Below are 19,905 nucleotides of genomic sequence, written 5' to 3' on the forward strand. Positions count from 1 at the left end.
ACTTTATCTTATACTGTGATCTCTTCTTTGTTAAACCTAATATCCTGTGTCATATAGTTTTACTGAACAGCGGATGGTGACAATTCTTTTAAAACATTTGAATCTTGACTAGCAATGAATCTTTTCGGAATATTATTCGGTAGAGTTCAGTTCATCAAAGAAGATTGGTTTCTTCTGTTTATTGCATATCCATATTTACACCAAAAGCGAATTACATCACTAACACTGATATGATTAAAATACTGTAAATAACTGAATTTGTAAAGTGGCATTATTCTAACTATCAACTTTTACCTTTGTTTCCCTCACATTTGCTGCAGTTGCTGGTGGTGATGGAGATGGCGATGATAATAATGGTGATTATTATTTTTATTACTTATAAATGTTGTATTTGAAACTTATTAAGGAATGCTGAAGCCAATAATGTAGTCACTATGAAGCAATAGCATTATATCAATTATATTTATTTACAAAATAACGTATTTCTATATTTGTGATTCTATACTTTCTATACAGGGTGATTCGAAAGGAAATATAATAGAGATGTGATTCGGAGCAGAATAACTCCTATATATATGTATTGTAGAGATGAATATCAAAATAATGGAAATCAAAGAAAATGAAACTTAGCTGATTTATAGTGTGGAAACACCGTTAGTCTGCAGAACAGTTCTTATTTCTCGTGGTGAGGAGGCATGTAAGTCATGAATGGTTTTCGAAGGAATAATTTATCTTTCTTCACATTGTGCAGCACTCGGTTCCATCAGTGAGGATGGAGGAGGACATTTGCTGTCGAGTCCGAGCTCGAGAACTAATCATGTGTTGCTCAATATGATTGAGGTCTGGGGATCGGGCGTACCAAGGAAAATTATTGTAGATCATCCCAATATCTATAAAACCACCCTCATCATCTCCAGCAGTGTGAATTGGCGCAATGTGATCTTTGAAAATTACATCATTACCCAGAAATGACATTTGGATCATAGAATGCAGGTGGTCACCTAAAATGTCCCCTAATTGGGCAATAATACGTCCTCTGATTGTAATCACAGAACCCGTGGAGTACCAGGAAATTGTAATTCACAGCGCATCAGAGCTGCCACTATGTTTTTTACGTTAGGGAGGAGAGAGTTCGAACCATAAGCTTCTTTGAGTGTAAGTCATACATAAACATGGTCTGTTGTTAGAAACAAGGAGAAAGGACATGACAGACCATATTACCTTCTACTCATCGGTGCTTTATTTTCTACGATCTCTTCACTATATTTTTAGCGCTAAGAGATTTTAAAATCATAACCCAATCTCAGACGTTCAGGTTATGTAACTCGCATGTCACTTCTGCCGCATTCTCTTTACGGCTCTTGGTGACAATCCTTCTCAATGTTCGATAATCCCTTTGACACTTCTGCTGCGTCCATTATTACTCTTCGTCGACGTTGTTTAGCCATGAGTTCTGTAGATCGAGATCACTTTGTACATGATTCCTCCCAACACATCTAAAACACTGGTTATCTTAGATACGTCAACTAACCGCTCACCTACAGTTTGGCCTCTTTAAAATTCACAGGTCTTCCGTTTTAATCATCACTGTCTGCTCACTTCAACACATCACTGGCCCTTGAAACCTGGGTTCGATTCTCGATGGAAGTTCATGTGGTTCGGATCCCACATTAAGATGTAGATCCACGTGCCACATAGTCTTGGTGCTAAACAGGACGCTAAACTCAAAATCGACTAACTAACCAACTTAACACATCACTAACAGCAGCCAGGCACTAAACACGCATTTGCAGTGTCACCAGGACACCCATCTTACGTTTTGCACATTAGTAGTGTTTCCATTATTTTGATAATCATTTGTATATGTAATGATTTTCGCGTTAGAGATATTTAAACCTTCTGCTCATTTGAAATTCGGGAAACATTCATTGAAATATTTATAGAATCTGATATAATTGCTATAAGAATACAACTCATACGAATACCAATGAAATGGATTATCCAGTGGCTTACAGGACGTTGCAGTAGTATCGAAGAAGGGAAAAGAATAAAGAGATAAATGTAGGTTTTTCTTTGAAAATAACTCTTTTTTTATTATTATTATTATTTACAGATGCTGGGTTACAATATTGCCGCCTAAAAATATTAAATATTAAACAGACTTGCACAAGATTTTTTTTTTTTTTTTTCAAAATCACACTCCTTATAATCATGCGCGGTTATGACATTTCCTTCTGAATCGTCCTCTATATATTTGTGTTGTTAATTATTTTTACTAATTCAGTTCTTATCTTCGTGTTTATATATAATATTTTTTGCTTTTTCTTTTGAATATACAGCGTTACAAAACTATCGAACTCTTCTTGGTGTAGAAGCAGCTTCCCATTCGGCCTACAGTGACTTAGAAGAGGACCTAGAGGAACAAGTAGCTGCTATGGTTGGAGAGACAAAGTAAGTTAAAAACATAATGAAATTAATTTTAAGTTAAACATCCTAAGCTTATATCTTGAAGGGTAAGGAAAATAATAGGGAATGGAAATGAACCATGATTATATAATGAAATTATAACATGAGGAAGACAACGAGGGCAGTGGTAGTGTGAAAATACCCACATGGTATTGGTTAGTTGGTTTGTAGTTTGGCCTCCTGTTTCTGCATCGAAGCTATATGAGACGTGAACCTACAGCTTAACGTGGGATCCCACCAGGAGTTAAACCCAGGTCTCCTGCACTGAAAAGGCGTACGCTAACGATACAGAAGGCTATTCGGCGTGTGTTTCACCAAGTGCAATCCCCCCCCCCCCTCCGCAGAATAGCTGGATCGAAAATCCCATGCAAACAGCTGTTTTCAAGGAGGAGGAGGGTCACGTTGTATAACTTTTCCAAACGTGTTTTCTCGTTGCGTCGAAAATGCCACCAATATTTAGTCACTTTTGAGAAGGTTATGTTGTAGCCCTTTACGACGCAAAGTTTAGTATTTCAGTGATCAGAAAGCTGTGTAAGAACTAAGACTGTGACATTAGCGTGACTTAAATTAAGAATATAATCGTCAGGTAGGATTCTTTGGCCCCGGTCCAGCGTTCGGTTCTCCAACAAATGGGACGAGAACACAGCTGTGTACATAAGCCACCAGCAGCATGCAGGCGAAACTTCGCAGAATAGCCAAGAGAATCTCCGACCCAACGACAGACGTCAAATTGTTTAAATGTCTTTGGGAACTGTCAACTGCACCTTGTGCCAACAACCAAACCTTGAAAAGGTACTCAAGTCTAGCCGTCATCACCTTACAAATGCGTACCGACGGGAAGTGTACGAGCGGCATGTGGCAAACCAACGGTGGCGGTATGTTACTACATTGGATGAGGTGTGGGCAGGCCCGTATTTAGGTAAGTGCTATTCTGTGCTGGAACACAAGGCGGCAAAATTTTGGATTTATTTAAAAATTCACATTAAAGTAATATTTAAAACTTGCAACCTGCAGAGTCCCGCGCAAGCGCGAGAAAATATGTTAATGTGTCTAATTCACTCTAAGTACAGTAGTACTGATTAGTTAGCTTATCTGATTATTTTTAAAAGTCATCCTATCTCACCCCCACTCCAAGAGGTGAGTATAAACTTGAACATAATGAAAACTGATGCCATTAAACTCAGCGACTTCGAAAACTATGAATTCAACACTTCTATCTGTCGTTTTCGAATACTTTTAAAATCTCGTCCCCTCCTTGGGAAGTGGAGTATGACCTTGGATTCGATTAAAACTGTCAGTATTCATCTCAGCGACCCCAAAAAGTATTAATTCAGCTTTAATATAGGTCGCTTCCGTGGGGGGGGAGTGAATGGAAAATTTTGTTTGGGGCGGCAAATTATTTAGAACACAGGGGCACACAATATATAAATACAGGCCTGGGTGTGGGTGTAGCTCTCCGACTGCAGCAAACCAAGAGCCGTCATGTACAGAGACAAAGGCGCAAAGCGCTTCACAAAGGGGGTCCGAACATGCAAAAAGACTTCCCCGAAAAGGTTCGTAGTGGTTGCCGGCTGCTGTTACCGAGACAAAATAAAGATTCTCAGAATGAAGAAGGAATGCAAAATCAACTCGCAGCACTACTAAGAATAAGTCCTGAAGCCGATATATGATCAGGAGCTACCAGAAATGTATGAGAACGGGATCAACATGGTTCATATCAATCAAGACAAAGCTTCATTACACACATCAAGATCGTCCCTCGCATTCTACCAAGATATAAAGGAAGCGATTGGAAGCGAATACAGGCCATACCTTTCAGCGAGATACCTCAATGTGCTTTCGTGAATTTGGACTGTTAAAAGAGCTATGGGCAAAAGGCGCATGACAACTGTGAATGGACTCTCGAAAGTTGTGAAAGAGAAATGGAACAAGATCTATTTCGAAGTTCTCCAGCGGAGTCTTCTGCAATGGAAAATACGTAGCTGGGCTATCGTTCGGATCCAGGGAGATGCATCCAGCACTACCACACGTGGCACAATGGAGTTTTATAACTATTTGGTAAGTACTATTTGTTCACATATACGCAGAGCAGCCTTTGTATATCCACGTAGAAGCTCTCATGTTGTCACTTTCAATGCAGAAGGGCTTACTTGTACTTTCTGAGTTATTGAGATGTTTAACTCTACTCTTCCTATAAATGTTGACCATCGCTAGCTGTTAACCAAATTTTTTAACTGTACGCTGAACCATTCTGCTATGGCGGCTGACATTCGTATGAGCGTTAGGAGAAAAGTAAGTAATTTGTACGAAGCATAAAGGCTTAAATGACACATACGTCCTTCTGTAATGGACACTCTAAGTACACAATGGTACTGTCTGGCGTTCATATGCTACAGTAAGTATCGAATTATTTGGTCTCTGTGTATGTAAATGCCGCCACGGAGTCTGTCATTAATCATTTGTAATTTATTCATGACATAGATTGTTGCAAATTCGGCCAAAGTAACATTTTTCTTTCTTTTTTGTCTCTACATTATACTAATAGGAGTTGAGAGAGCTAAAAATGAATATTGGTGTGTCTGGTATAAAAGCGAGGTCTACGGGTTGCTGGACTTTTATAGTAGTTTTAATTAACTACTCACAGCATGGAGACATATTGATGAGAATTTCTTGTTTACATTTTGTAAATGTTTATTTTTTTCATGTAATGCACTTTTCCTGTTTTGCAGAATGCAGTTGCTAAGACTACTAAGTCAAAGCAAATACTTTAAGAGTTGTATTCTTGCATTTTCCTTGTTGAATCTCTTTTAGTTCTTTTTACAAAGGAATCAAGAAACGAGGAAAGAGAAGAAACTCGGCAAGGAAATTGCAGTCAAGGATAAAACCCATAAAGTGGTTTGCATTAACTTACAACAAGTCTTAACAACACCATTCTGCAAAACAGGAGTATTGTATATATGTGTGAGGAACATAAATGTTTACAATCTTATGATTTATGATCTTGCTACGTATGAAGGCTATTGTTACTTCTAAGATCAGAAAAGAAAGAGAAACCCAGATGAAATTGCGTCGTGAGTTCAGAAATGCTTACGCCAATTACCAGCAACTAATGAACACGTGACTAGAACTGGTATTACTTTGTCTTTTAGTGTGGCTGGAACTAGTAACCATGTTTTCGTACGTGTTTAATGTCAAGTTGTTTACTGAGTGAATTTGTGACGACTAGTACAGGTATTGAGATGAATCGTAAATTAACAAAGAAAAACGTGTTTTCGTGCTACAAACTTGATGGAAGCACAACAAAAACACAAATATGATGACGGCAGACCTCAGAAAAAGATTTCCAGGTGTGGAACTACCACCACGTCAAGCCATGAGAAACCTGAATCAATGATTCAAATCTGCAGGTTCCGTGTACGATCTACTGCAAAGCCGACGACCACAAAGTGTTCGAAATAAAGAAAACATTGAACTAGTTGCTCAGTGTTGGGTATCTAGCCTGAAGAAGTCTATCAGAAGGTTCGCACATAACCTAAGAATGACACATGCCTCTTTAAGGATCATGTTAAAGGATTTAAAGATGAAATCTGACTGGCTAAAGCTTCAGGAATGTAATTGGAACCAGCGCGTGTTGAGCTTTGTGAATGGTTTCTCATAGCTGATAGAGATTTCTGGGAACGAATTTTGTGGACAGATGAGACCTCATTCAAGATGAAAGGTTGCGTAAACAAAACAATTGTGTTTATTGGAGTGATACCAATCCACACAAAATTGTGATAGCAGAGTTAAACGTCCCTGATGTCACTGTTTGGTGTGGTATTTGGAGTAGTGATGTCATACGACCATTCGTTTTGTAAAGAACTGTTACCAGTGACGCATACCGTCAGATGTTGCAGAAAGTTTTCATTCTAGAACTTGAAAATAATCCTCATTACGAAAATGTTCAGTTCACAAGGTAACACGATGGAGCACCGCCTCACTTTGGTGTTGTTGTGAGGGATTTCTTGAATCAAGATTTCGATGAACGAATTGGTCGTTGTGATACGACAGATTGGACACCTCATTTATGACCTTTCGCCATGTGGCTTCTCCATGTGGAGTATGTCAGAGACGAGGTGTTTGCCGGGCAACTGCAGTATTTGGATCGCTTGAAACAGCTACTCAAACTATCATTCGAGAGATTGGATGCAAATCCTCTCTTAGGCGTAATATTTGCAAATCAGTGCTAAAGAGATGTACCTTAGTCATTGAACATGGTTGGAGAGAATTTGAACAGTATTCTTAATTGCAGTAAAGATTGTTAGGTTACCTAGCTTCTTGTATTTTATTTCTTCATATATTGAGGAAAGCGACTTTGTATATTAACCCTTGGATACCCATGATATCCCAACATGGGTACAAGTGTACCCCAACACAAATTTTTGCAATTAGAAACATCCTTATTTGTGCATCGATAATATTGGTATGTTAGTTTATGTTGGGTTGTGCTTTGTTAGGTTATGTTGGTTTTGTTATTGTATGTTAGATTAACGAAACGGAAATCTGTTTATACGCTATAGAACTGTATTAATTTCGTAATATTTTTGTGGCAGGAAGGGTTACAATATTGGAATATGAATGTAATATTGCAATAAGCTCTAATATTGCGTATTCTTTATTCTATATTTCGTTGAACAAAATCAAACAAAAAATACTTCAAACAATTATGATAACATAGATACCCAAGGGGAGTATAAATGTACCCCAATGTAGCCACATACGTAAGCAGATCACCTTACAATATAATTGTTATTGAGGAAATAAATTTTCTTACAGTCCGGTCCACAATGTAAAGAACGCTAGTCACCCTCGGGTGTTTATGACATAAAATATACGGTAAAACATATGCATAGGATACATTTTTACCCCCTTTCGGTATCCAAAGGTTAAACATTCGGGTTTTTTTTTCGTTTTTTTTTCAATAAAAGAAAAAGAGAAAAGTAGTGGATTTTACTCCTAACAAATATATGTACCTTTAAATATCCCTAAAATAGTTAAGAGTGAGTAAGACACACTATATTGTTAAAATATGAACTTTTGGCGCGGGAGATCAGGGTTCGATCCTTGTGAGAGCTCATGTGGTTCGGATCCCATGCCAAGTTATAGCTCCGCGTCTCATGCAGCCTCGTTGCTAAATGGGACCTAAACTCCAAATCAGTCAACCAACTAGAGACTAGTAGTTATGGCAAAATGAAACACCGAAAATGGCATGCTAAATGATAAAATAAATTTTAAAAATGGCATTATATTGTAAAAAAAGGTATATCTTCATTGTGTTTTTATGTCATCAATTCAGCAACAGCTTATATTAAATGCGTTAACGTACATTAAGGTTTATATTTATACCATAAATATCACTAATGACTTTTACTAAGAACTATAAATTGAACGTATTAATAGCCAAAACTCATCAAAGTCTTTCACAAAACACTACGTTGAAAATGTTCATATTAAATAAACCTAACCTTGGCACTTGCTAAAGTATGATGACGGCAAACAATGTGATTGTATTTCCGGTAGAAATATGAACAAACTTTATGAAGCAACTGTAGAGTGAAAATTATCGCCAGTGATCACAATTAATGACATTTATTCATAATTTCTCGTATAAATGGCAAAATATGGCGTGTATAGCATTTTGCCACAAGTGTCAGTCTTTACTTATAAAGTCGATATATGTGTAATTCAGGTTGTATGAAGAAAGGAAAAATTTGTCTTATGCTATAATAGTATGTTATTAAGTATGCATATCTTTATAGAGTTCAGTGCAAAGACCGAAAACGCAATTTTACAAGGCAACTAAGTATTTAATCAATTGTAAAATCATTTTCAATTGCTGGAGGGAAGACTCAAAATTCACGGACGGAAACTATAAATTAATTAAATGAGCCGTGTTACGTCACACAATGGTAGGGAATAATTAATTTCTGCTGTAAAGAGCTGGTTCGATGCAAATAGTTTCGTGAGTTTTCTGGAGATATTTCCTTATTTTCATATTTTATTTCCATTTGTTATCCATCTTCTTTATTTTACATGAACTAATCGTAAGTTGTTAAATTCAAGATATCATTTCATTTTAAGATATTACCATCACTGTTATTACTTACCAGACTTGTGTTACCCGCAGCATCAGACTTTTGACGTTGTGGTAGTCATAGTGAGACCACTGGTCTGTGTTACAGTTGAGTTCTTGTAATGCCGTTATTTCTTGCTGGTAAACAGTAACATCTGTGTGTAGTTATATACTGTGCTCATGTTGCTTAGTTAATTAATTATATTGTGCTTGTTTTGGAATGAATGTTTGCCGATTTTGTATAAGTAATTATAACCTTATTTACATTTAATATGGATCTTGTTTTAATAATATATAGCAAAACATGTTCATGTTCAGCAGCATCATCACTACTCATTTACAAATAACGGCAGGCATCGAAGGATCGGAGCAGCGGTTAAAAATTAGCTCGAGTCACAGATGAAATGATTTTGTACTATAGGTAGATTGTTGTTATTGTTTCGTTGTTATATGTATGTGTAGCGGAATAGTAAGCACGTATGAACCAGGGTTCGATTTCCGGCAGGAGTATAGAAATTTAATGTGAGCTTAGCATTGTGAGCTACTTGTGTTATGATTTCGAGAGTTATGGTCTAGAATCACAGAAATAATTGTAATGGAACCATATGCCGACTATACGTTACGCAGTTAAAAGCTGTTTGCTTCACATAGTTTGTGTTATGTAGTAGGAGAAATAATAATAATAATAATAATAATAATAATAATAATAATAATAATAATAATAATAATAATAATAATAATAATAATAACTAGCAGCGTTCACCCCGCTTCGCTGCGGTCACCCCGGAACGCAATAAACTTTGTTACTTAGATAATTTTTACTTTTTCGCTTTCAAGTGATATGATAAAAACCATAGAAGATTGCAGTAAATGTTAACATTATATCGCCTGTCATTTATGTTAACCCGCCCCGCTTCGCTGCGGTCACCCCCGAACGCAATAAACTTTGTTACTTAGATAATTTTTACTTTTTCGCTTTCAAGTGATATGATAAAAACCATTATAACGCCTGTCATTTATGTTAACCCGCCGAGTGACACGGTCATGCGGGTTGCATATACATACGTTTATTTTTATACCTATGATGAACTAACAAAGGATTTGTACGTAATGGACACCTGAATGGTCAATTATCTCAAGACACTGGTAATTGAAAATTAAAGTGATATGATAAAAACCATCTAGGGTCCAAATCCTAATAACCCCCCAAAAATAAAAGAAATTGGTTCAGCCGTATTAGCGTGATGAGCGGACAAAGGATTTGTACGTTCTCTTTTATATATATAGATAATAATAATAATAATAATAATAATAATAATAATAATAATAATAATAATAATAATAATAATAATAATTATTATTATTATTATTATTATTATTATTATTATTATTATATTAATTACAGAGAAGAGAAACCGGCAACAATCTCCAAGGATCCTACAACTGTGCAACCTGATGCACAACCTGCACCTGCACAGGAAGAGACATCTTCAGAATCTGAACCTTCTGCATTGCCAGAGACAGGAAAGAAATCTCCGCCAATGCAATTAGAAGTTGAATCATTACAGAAAGCGCCAACAAAAAATGTCTCTGATCCCAGTGCTGATGATACAACGCCTGCATCTACAATGGAAGGAGAAAAGAAATCTTCGACAGGACTCAAAATGGCTCCAAAGAAGAAACTTCCAGGGTTATCCGTTGCACTGGAGTCAGATTCCGATTCGATTCAGTTGAGTGCGGGTCCTCAGTCAGCAGAAAGTGAAGATGACTTTGAACTCAGTGATCAACAATAAGTAGTAAGTACCTTTCTTTATATACTTACTTACTTACCTGCTTGCAGAACAAAATCACTCTTTGAAAATACTATTCAGCTCTCACAGCTTCCTTCTGCATTAATTTTACTAAGTGAGGAAAGTTCTGTGGTAGAACGCTCATATCTGGCGTGTGGGATCTCTGGTTAGATCCCAGCTCCCGTCAAGTGGACTCTGTGGTGGACAAACACCGCGTACATGGATTTTTTTTTTTTTTTTTTTTTTTTGAGTTCTCCCGTTTTCTCTCATTTTCATCATTCCACCATTATCATCATCACCATCTTTCCTTAACTTCGATTCATAGTGATGGGACGTTAAACTCTAAATAAATAAATAAATAAAGTGAGAAGGAAATATTAATGAAGTTAGTATCCACCCGTTTTGTTAATCTTAACTGTAGACGTTTCATTGACTTTTTTTTTTTTTTTTTTTTTTTTTTTTTTTTTTTTTTTTTTTTAGTACGACTCCCTTAAGGATTTTACGTTGCTTAAAGAATCATATTACCAGTAACATTCTTGTACTGTAAAATAAATTATCAAAAGAGCTGTCTTATTCACTCTCATTGTACAAAATGTGATCAAAAAGTACGATGAATGCAAAAGTACGTCATAGCGCTACTTTTCGACATTTTATCTATTTCAACTAGTAAGCCCGATAGCCTCAATCTTCTAGACAATCAGTGTCGAGTTTGAACAAGTTTTGACATGTCAGTTTCTAGAGGTAGAACAGTGAGGACGTGTTAAGAGTGTCTGTCACGCATCTTAAATTTCGAGCAACGTATCAGCGTTAAGTTTGTTGTAAGCTGAAAAAAAAAAAAAAAATGCCAAAGAAACTCACGAAATATTGAAATTAGTGTATGGTGATGACGGTGACATTGAAAACTCCTTACAGAAGGTGGAATGAGCGATTCAAAAGCGGCAATGAATTGGTTAGAAGATGAGCAACGATCGGGACGTCCTTCGACGTTAGAAGCAGATGAAAACGTGCAAAACAAGTAGCACAAATGATTCGTTCAAACAGTCGACTATGCGAGAGCTTTTCGAAGAACTAAACTTCAAACGGATCCGTCCAAAGTAGTTTAACTGTCGATTTGCAAATGAGAGTGAGTGCGAAATTCGTTCGCGCTCGCACTTTTGATCCGTAACTTTTTTAGCCGAAAAAATACTCCTATCTGTCCATATCCGCCGTACTCCCCGGATGTAGCACTATGGGGCTTCCAGGTACCTCATACTTCTTTAATTTTAAAAGAACCCACTTAGGATTAAAGATGAAATTATCTTATTTTTCTTTCGTATTCGAGAGGCATCGCTATTAAAACTGGTGTCACTTTCAGAGCCGCTGTGACACCAGTTTTACTGTCACTCTCCATTCTGATAACATTTGCCCAATGTAATAAATGCGTGAAATTTTAGTAGACATTAACTCGAGAGTATTGCAAGAATTAATAAAAAGACACTGGAAATAGTATTATTTTGAAGAACTAAAAACTAGCTAAGTAGATTTTTGACATAGTGTAGATGTGCTATTATTGGTATTATCGTTCCGTAAATTAGAAATAGTCTCTACTGCAAAATACTAGCTAATACTGATCAATTGAATGTTATCATCTAGCAGACACCTATGTACACTCATGTCCAAAATGATTGTCGCATATCTATAACTGTCTTCTTGTAAGAATATAATTTGATAATGATTTTTGCAGGGTATTTTTAATACTGATATTATGTGTATAATCGGGAAATGTATATTTGTGGTAAATTTCATAGGGAAAAAAATTATAAGTACGAAAATTAAAATGACTAAAATAAAATGTTGCTAAATGGACAAGAAAGTTTTATTTTCGTTTTATTGTTCTTATTTACTTCTCTTTTGACATGAAATTTGTCAAATACTATGTATTGGCATTTGTATGTCTTTGCCGATTATACACATACTAGCATTATAAGAAATACCGGGCGAATTCGTTATCAAATTATATTCCTACAGCTACATATTTATAGACATGCGACAATAATTTTAGACATGAGTGTACATATCATTATGTAACGCGAAGTAATATTTCGAAGTTTTAAATTATATCCAGAACTTTATGCGCAGCACGAATATTCTGAGGGGAATATTTTTATAGTTAAAGTGAAATAGATTTTATGTTTAGCGGTTAAAGCAAAGATGTAAATTCTGAGTGAGTAAGATAATAGTTTCGTTTAACAATTTATTCTACAATACAGGAATGTTACCGGTAATTGATCCTTCAACGTAAAATTCCTTAAAGTAGTCTACTGAAGAAAGCTACAAGCTGGTCAATGAAACATCTGCGGTTAAGATTAACAAAACGGATGTTCAGGTGAAGATAAAGTTTACTGGCATTCGATAGGCATCCTTTCAGTTCATTAAGGGAGGAGAGAATAGTTTCTATCTAAGAGGGCATTTTTGTCATGATAATTAAATACTTTTCTTGAGCACTTAAAATGCCACTTTCTTCACTGATGTATAAACATTCTTTCTCTGATTTTCAAATTGTGTTCGTTGCCTAAGTACGGTTTAATGTTGTGGTTCATTCATATCCCATACAACTCATAAACACAGACAGAATGATGTGTTTTGTAAGCTTTACTTGTTCTTACAAGAAGCTTTTAGGGTATCTGAATAAGTTTTGGTTAAAAGTCTCTCATTTGATGTCCAGTTATGATTATCTAAATATGATTTTAAGGACAAATATGATCATAGTTTACAAAACGTAAAAGGAAAATTAGTCATTTCCGTCTGGTGCTCTGAGACGTTATTCCCCCACTCAGTAAACCACAATGAGAGAACAAGGAGCAGGCAGGAAACCTGAGTTGAAGAAGAGCAGTGGAAAGATGCAAACAGGAACATCAACAGCGTACTCGATGGTTTCGCAAGTATATTACTCGTAGATCTATGAATACCCGTACACTGCGAACATTGGCTTGTTACTCTATTCTCCTACCTTATCCCCTGCTCTCCTGTGCTTGACGTATTTTCCACTATCATTTCTGCAATTGTAAAAATGTACTATTATGTGATACATCTGTTAATTAGAATTTACTGATTATATATAAGAGAGAAAATGTCTACGTGTCAGTTGAAAATGCGAAGAAGAAAGTAGCAAGTGAAAGATTGTTTTTTGGACTAAAGATAATCATTTACTTGTAACTAGTTTTCCAAAAGTTTCAGAAGAAAGTACAGTGAATGCCGAATGTAATCACGAATTGATTTTGTTCTGCAAGAGGAAACTATATAACTGTATTTTTTTTTTAATACGTGAATATAATACCAATATATTCACAAGTATGGTATATGCATTTTTTAGATAGTCATATTAAAAAAAAAACTCTTAGTTTCTTTCTTAAAATGTGTGTAACCTTCTTTTTCAATATTATTGTTTAGTGTAGTAAGCAACTTTTGGCGTCGAAATCAAGCCAGGATGAAATTTAGTGGGATAGACAATATCCAGTGAGAAGTTTACGATACATAATATTATGTGCCCAGCTTCTGTCAAATATGGAGGAAAATGGGTTTAAAATTATGGTTAGTCATTTGTTCACGTTTCTTGGGTACAGAAGTACGAGAAATTCACAACGATATATCGTATTTAGTGCCCAACCTGTGCCAACCTCAGAAAAAATGAAGTCAAAGATCAAAATTTGTGATGTATTGACATTGTTCGATGTATCAGTTGTAAATTAAAGAAATGTCATGTAAAGAAGTGAGCGAGATATTTTAATTTCATTGTGAGCATAAAGTAACCATTTCAGTATATGCTGTGATTTGTAGCACGATACTTCTTGCGCATGCGTTTATGCTAATGTTATTGCATCAAAATAGTCAATATATGCTAGAATTCGCCTGCTTTTGTCAGTTCTGTTTCTCTCTATTACTGTTAAGAAGTATAGGATGAGATTCTTGTATTTAGCCTTAGTTGTGATTGAGCTGTTGTATCAACATATTGCAGTAAACCAAATTACCTGTGGTAAGTTCTAGGAGGGGATTCCTCTTAGACGATTACCGGTTCGGTTTAATTTAAGGTCCGTGTTTTGTGATCAATTCCAATGGCAGTTTTCGTCGGTACCCTTCAACGTTTTCAAATTGATGGATCGCCGTGCTGATGGTTTCTGCATCTCATTTACGTTTTGACCTGCTTGTTTCCATTGTGAACTTTTGGCTCTTTTCCGGTTTTAAAATTTACTGTGTATAGTCTAGTTATATTATTTTAAGTACTATAATAGAAACTGGATTTTTTTTTTTTAATTATGCACAAGTAAGTATGTACAGATTACACTGTCGTATCTCACGCAATTCTATGACGAAACTGTCATTGGAATTGATCATAAGTCGAACGTAATAGGTAAACAATTTGAACATGACTGGAAGTATCTGCAAAGTATGAAAAGAAAGCAAAAAGCGATATATTAAGACTCAACCACTCAGTTGCCATCTTAGAAATAAGGGTTTTCTTAGTTGGTTCTGCGTGTCGGTGATGTAAAGGCAGGTGCCAATGGCAAAGAAGTGTCGATTGCCAAGAATTCAACAGCTGGCTCGGAACATGATACTCATAATAAACAACTTCATCAAAACTGTGTTGGAATGACACAGGTCTAAACTTCTCGATGTCGCAAAATAACCATTCAAAATTACTAATAAGCAACTACATGCTATTCTACTTCAAAAATTATTTGATATAAATCATTCACATTTGATACAAAAAAAAATCCAGTAGATTCCTATAATTCATTCATATTTATGTAACTTTTAACTAATAGATAAACAATATGAAACCAAATTATGATAAATTAATAACTTTTACCCGGCTGCATGAATGAGACATCATAAGAATATAGAATGTTAATGTTGTGAGTTGTGTTTCGTCGTGACTGCTATCTGCTTCGGAACAAATCAATCTCAGTGAAACTCAGAAATAATCAAGACCTAGAACAACAATAAGAAAATGAAATAAATTTAATAAAAGACAAACTTTATATTTAAATAGTAATAAGAGAAACTACTAAAGTTATACATACCAGTTGAATACTATTTGTGTTGCTGTAGTCATACGTGAGTTATGAAGTCGTTTGATGGTCATCATAACAATGAACTGCGTTAATGATATGACAGCCAGCTTACCGGTGCTCCCATAAACCTCTTCTTTTAATTTATGTTGATTTTCGATTTGCTGTGGAGTCATGTTCGCAACCATTTGTTATTTTCTTTCCAGGCTGAACTCGTATAATACCATCATTCTCTATTTATGAAAAGGGGCCGCTGTGGCTCAGTGGTAGAGCGTTCATCTCTGGTGTTAGGGGTCTCTGGTTCAAACCCTGATCCCGTCAAGTGAACTTTGTGGTTGAGAAACACCGTGGGTTTTCTCGGGGTTTTCCCGTTTCCTCCCACTTTCTTCATTCCACCATTTCATTCATTACTCATCATCACCGTCTCCTTTAGCCTAACCGGCATAAGCGTGGGACATAAAACTCAAAAATTTCATTTTCTATTTATGTAAGTCTTGTGAAGAAAAACCCCGAATTCCACTAGATTTCTTTAACTCTATTCAGTTTCGAAATGTAAACAGAATAAGGTTAAAGAAATCCAGTTGAGTCCGAGAATTCGGGGTTCATTTTCTTCACAGGACTTACATAGGCAGACAACGATGGTATTATAGAAATTTCAGCCTGCAAAAAAATATAATAATAATAATAATAATAATAATAATAATAATAATAATAATAATAATAATAATAATAATAATATTATTATTATTATTATTATTATTATTATTATTATTATTATTATTATTATTATTATTATTATTATTATTATTATTATTATTATTATTATTATTATTATTGTGAGTTAGAGAAATACAGGATGGACTTAGTAGGAGTTCAGGAAGTTAGGTGGGAAGGAAATGGATCTGAGAATTCCGGAAATTTTACGTTCTTTTACGGGGAAGGAAATAAAAATCACCAGTTAGGAACAGGGTTTTTTCGTTCACAAACGAATATTACCAGCAATTAAACGGGTTGAATTTGTTACTGACAGACTTTCTTTTATTACTCTTAAGGGACGGTGGTGTGATATTATTGTTTTAAATGTACATGCTCCAACTGAAGATAAGGGTGACGATATAAAAGATAGTTTTTACGAAGAAGTGGAACGGATATTTGACCAACTCCCGCGATACCATATGAAGATTCTATTAGTGGATTTCAATGCGAAGGTAGGACGAGAGGATATTTTCAAACCGATTATAGGGAACGAAAGTTTGCATAAGGAAAGTAATGACAACGGTGTTAGACTCGTGAACTTTGCAACATCCAAAAACCTAATCGTGAAGAGTACAAAATTCCCACATCGCGACGTTCATATACTTGGAAATCACCAGACGGAAAAACACATAATCAAATTGATCACGTTTTAGTAGATAGAAGAAGACCGTCTAGCATAATTGACGTCCGGTCGTTTAGAGGGGCTGATTGTGACACTGATCACTACCTGGTAGTAGCGATAATACGGGAGAGATTATCGTTGAATAAAGGTAATATTCAATGTCCGAAAACGGAGAGATTTAATTTAATTAAATTAGAAGAGAGCCAGGTAAGAGAGGAATACCAGATTGAAGTTTCGAATAGATTCGCGGTTTTAGAAGTCTCGGAGTGCACTAGTGTTGAGGATACTTGGATTGAAATTGGAGATAGCATTAAAAGTTCAGCAATAGAAAAATTGGGACACGCGGAAATACGTAGGAACAAACCATGATTCGACCAAGAATACATTAAACTAGCAGAGAAGAGAAAACAGGCAAAATTACGGTGGCTACAAAATCCGAATGAAACAACTACACAAAATTTCGCAGATATCAGGCGGGAAACTTCCAAAACTTTTAGAACAAAGAAACGGGATTTTTTGAAAGCTAAAATTAAGGAACTTGAAGATAATAGTAAAAATAAAAATATTCGGGACATGTATAAGGGGATCAGCGAATTTAAGAAAGGCTATCAACCTCGTGCTTATATATTAAAGAAATCTGACGGAACAGTTCTCACCGATACGGATAGCCTCTTAAATAGATGGAAAGATTTCTTTGACGATTTGCTGAACACGCAGCCAAAAACTAATGTGCGTGGAGAAAAGGAGATACACACCGCAGAACCGTATATTCCAGAACCCAATCGAATAGAAGTGGAAGCCGCTATAAAGAAATTGAAGAAACACAAATCTCCGGGTGTAGATGAAATTCCGGCTGAGTTAATTTTAGCTGGAGGCGAAAAATTGTGGAACAAGGTACACAAACTCATTCTCCTTATCTGGAACAAGGAAGAATTGCCACAAGAGTGGAAAGAATCAATCATTGTTCCAATTCACAAGAAAGGCGACAAAACTGACTGTAATAATTATCGAGGCATTTCTCTTCTGTCAACATCCTATAAAATCCTTTCAAATATTCTGTTAGCAAGATTGACCCCATACGCAGATGAAATTATTGGAGATTATCAGTGCGGATTTAGACGAAATCGATCAACTATCGACCAAATATTTACCATTCGCCAAATACTCGAAAAGAAGTGGGAATACAACACCCCGGTACATCAACTATTTATTGATTTTAGAAAGGCTTACGACTCGGTTAGGAGAGAAACATTATACAACGTTCTTACAGAACTTGGAATACCGAGAAAGCTAATTAGATTAATTAAGATATGTTTAAGTGAATCCCAAAGTAAAGTCCGGGTAGGAAAATTTTTGTCCACGAGCTTCCACGTCGAAAATGGCCTGAAACAAGGAGATGCGTTGTCGCCATTATTATTTAACTTCGTTCTAGAATACGCTATAAGGAAAATCAAAGATAGCAACCAGGGCCTAGAGTTGAACGGCATTCACCAGGTTATGGCATATGCTGATGATGTAAATTTAATAGGGGATGATAGGAGAACAGTAGAAATAAATGCAGAGATCTTATTAAACGCTTGCAGGGACATGGGTTTAGAAGTAAATGCAGAGAAAACTAAATACATGGAAGTGCGTCGGGACCGTAATACGGCAAATTGTGGAGGCGTTAAAATATTAAAAATGCTTTTGATAAAGTGGATACTTTCAAATATTTAGGATCAATATTAACAGACGAAAATCATATTCACGAAGAAATTAAATGTCGACTAAAAGCAGGAAATTCGTGTTACTATTCGGTACAAAATCTCTTGTCGTCGCGAATTCTGTCGAGGAATTTGAAGCTTAAAATATATAAAACGATAATCATGCCTATTATTCTGTATGGTTGTGAAACATGGTCGCTTACTCTGAGGGAAGAACATAGACTGAAAGTAGTTGAGAACAGGATCCTGAGAAGAATATTCGGACCCAAGAGGAACGAGAATGGGGAATGGCGGAAGCTTCATAACGAGGAACTACATAGTTTATACGGTTTACCCAACATTGTTAGGGTTGTCAAGTCTAGGAGGCTTAGGTGGGCAGGTCATGTAGCTAGAATGGAAGAAAGTAGAAACGCTTTCAAAATCTTGACTGGTAGACCCATAGGAAAACGACCATTAGGAAGGCCTAGGCGCAGATGGGAGGACAATATTAAGATGGATCTCGCAGAGATAGGAATACAAAGTAGAAACTGGATGCAATTAGCTAAGGATAGAAGTCAGTGGAGAGCTTTTGTGAACGCGGCACTGAACCTCCGGGTTCCATAGGCCATAGAGTTAGTTAGTTAGTTAGTTATTATTAACATGATTCCAGAGCGAGTCGAAATGTAAACTACAAGAAAAGGATCACGGTTGCAAAGGTAAACTCCGTCATTTTATTAATTTAAGATGCACTCCATAGCATCTGTCAGTAAATATTAATGGGTTGTGTTAGGAGTATCCAAGTCTTTTAATATAAAGACAAATATCCAAATAGATGACATTCTCCGTGTGTGAGACTTCGGAGTTAAATGGTGTATAGAGAAATGTAGGGTACTTAAGGAGACCTGTGGCTACACTACTTGAAGTGGTACCTAAATCATATAAAGCTAACTATATGTTTGTTCACTATGTAAATCCACAACGTTGGCTTGGCATACTTACTTCCGCTTCTAAGGAGAGCATTTCTGCGATGTTTTTCTCACATAAAAGTAACCTCGGCATTGCCATCATTACGGAAAAAAATAAAAGAGTGAAACAGTTTAAATTAATTTTTGAACATAGCACTTGACCAAATGCAGGGTGTTATCATGTCATTTTCATTAAAATGCATATAAGGGGAGAGGAACCAAGAATGTACGTCATAAGTAGAGTATTTCATCATCTCCTCAAGTTAGAGATTAAACTCGATATATAAACTTGTTATTAAAAATGAGTAACACTTGTCCTTGCGTTTTCGAAAATTTCTTTTCTGAAGAGGAAGGATACAATTTCTACAATCTTTTATTTCCTCATTTTGTATTCATAAAATCGGGAAAGTGAGGAAACGTTTTTTAAAAGTAATTAGCACTTAATAGAACTTGGTTTTTATCAT

General features: G+C 35.8%; 1 protein-coding gene across 3 annotated transcripts in view; it reads left to right on the forward strand.

Annotated features, from left to right (window-relative positions):
• LOC145664175 (uncharacterized) overlaps window positions 1-19,905 on the forward strand; it is a 58,123-nt gene that overhangs the window by 27,422 nt on the left and 10,796 nt on the right. Inside the window, exons 5-8 of one of the 3 annotated variants that reach the window (XM_081730600.1) lie at window positions 321-356; window positions 2,340-2,451; window positions 9,984-10,374; window positions 13,798-14,102. In XM_081730600.1, the coding sequence (XP_081586726.1) occupies window positions 321-356; window positions 2,340-2,451; window positions 9,984-10,371 (536 nt within the window). In that variant the 3' untranslated portion in view covers window positions 10,372-10,374; window positions 13,798-14,102. Of the gene's footprint in view, window positions 1-320; window positions 357-2,339; window positions 2,452-9,983; window positions 10,375-13,797; window positions 14,103-19,905 lie in introns of those variants that run through there. The other 2 variants (XM_081730601.1, XM_081730603.1) reach the window with 2 other exon arrangements.

This window comes from Thermobia domestica, chromosome 11, assembly GCF_964235325.1.
Source record: "Thermobia domestica chromosome 11, izTheDome1.hap1.1, whole genome shotgun sequence".
In the NCBI taxonomy this organism is placed as follows: domain Eukaryota; kingdom Metazoa; phylum Arthropoda; class Insecta; order Zygentoma; family Lepismatidae; genus Thermobia; species Thermobia domestica.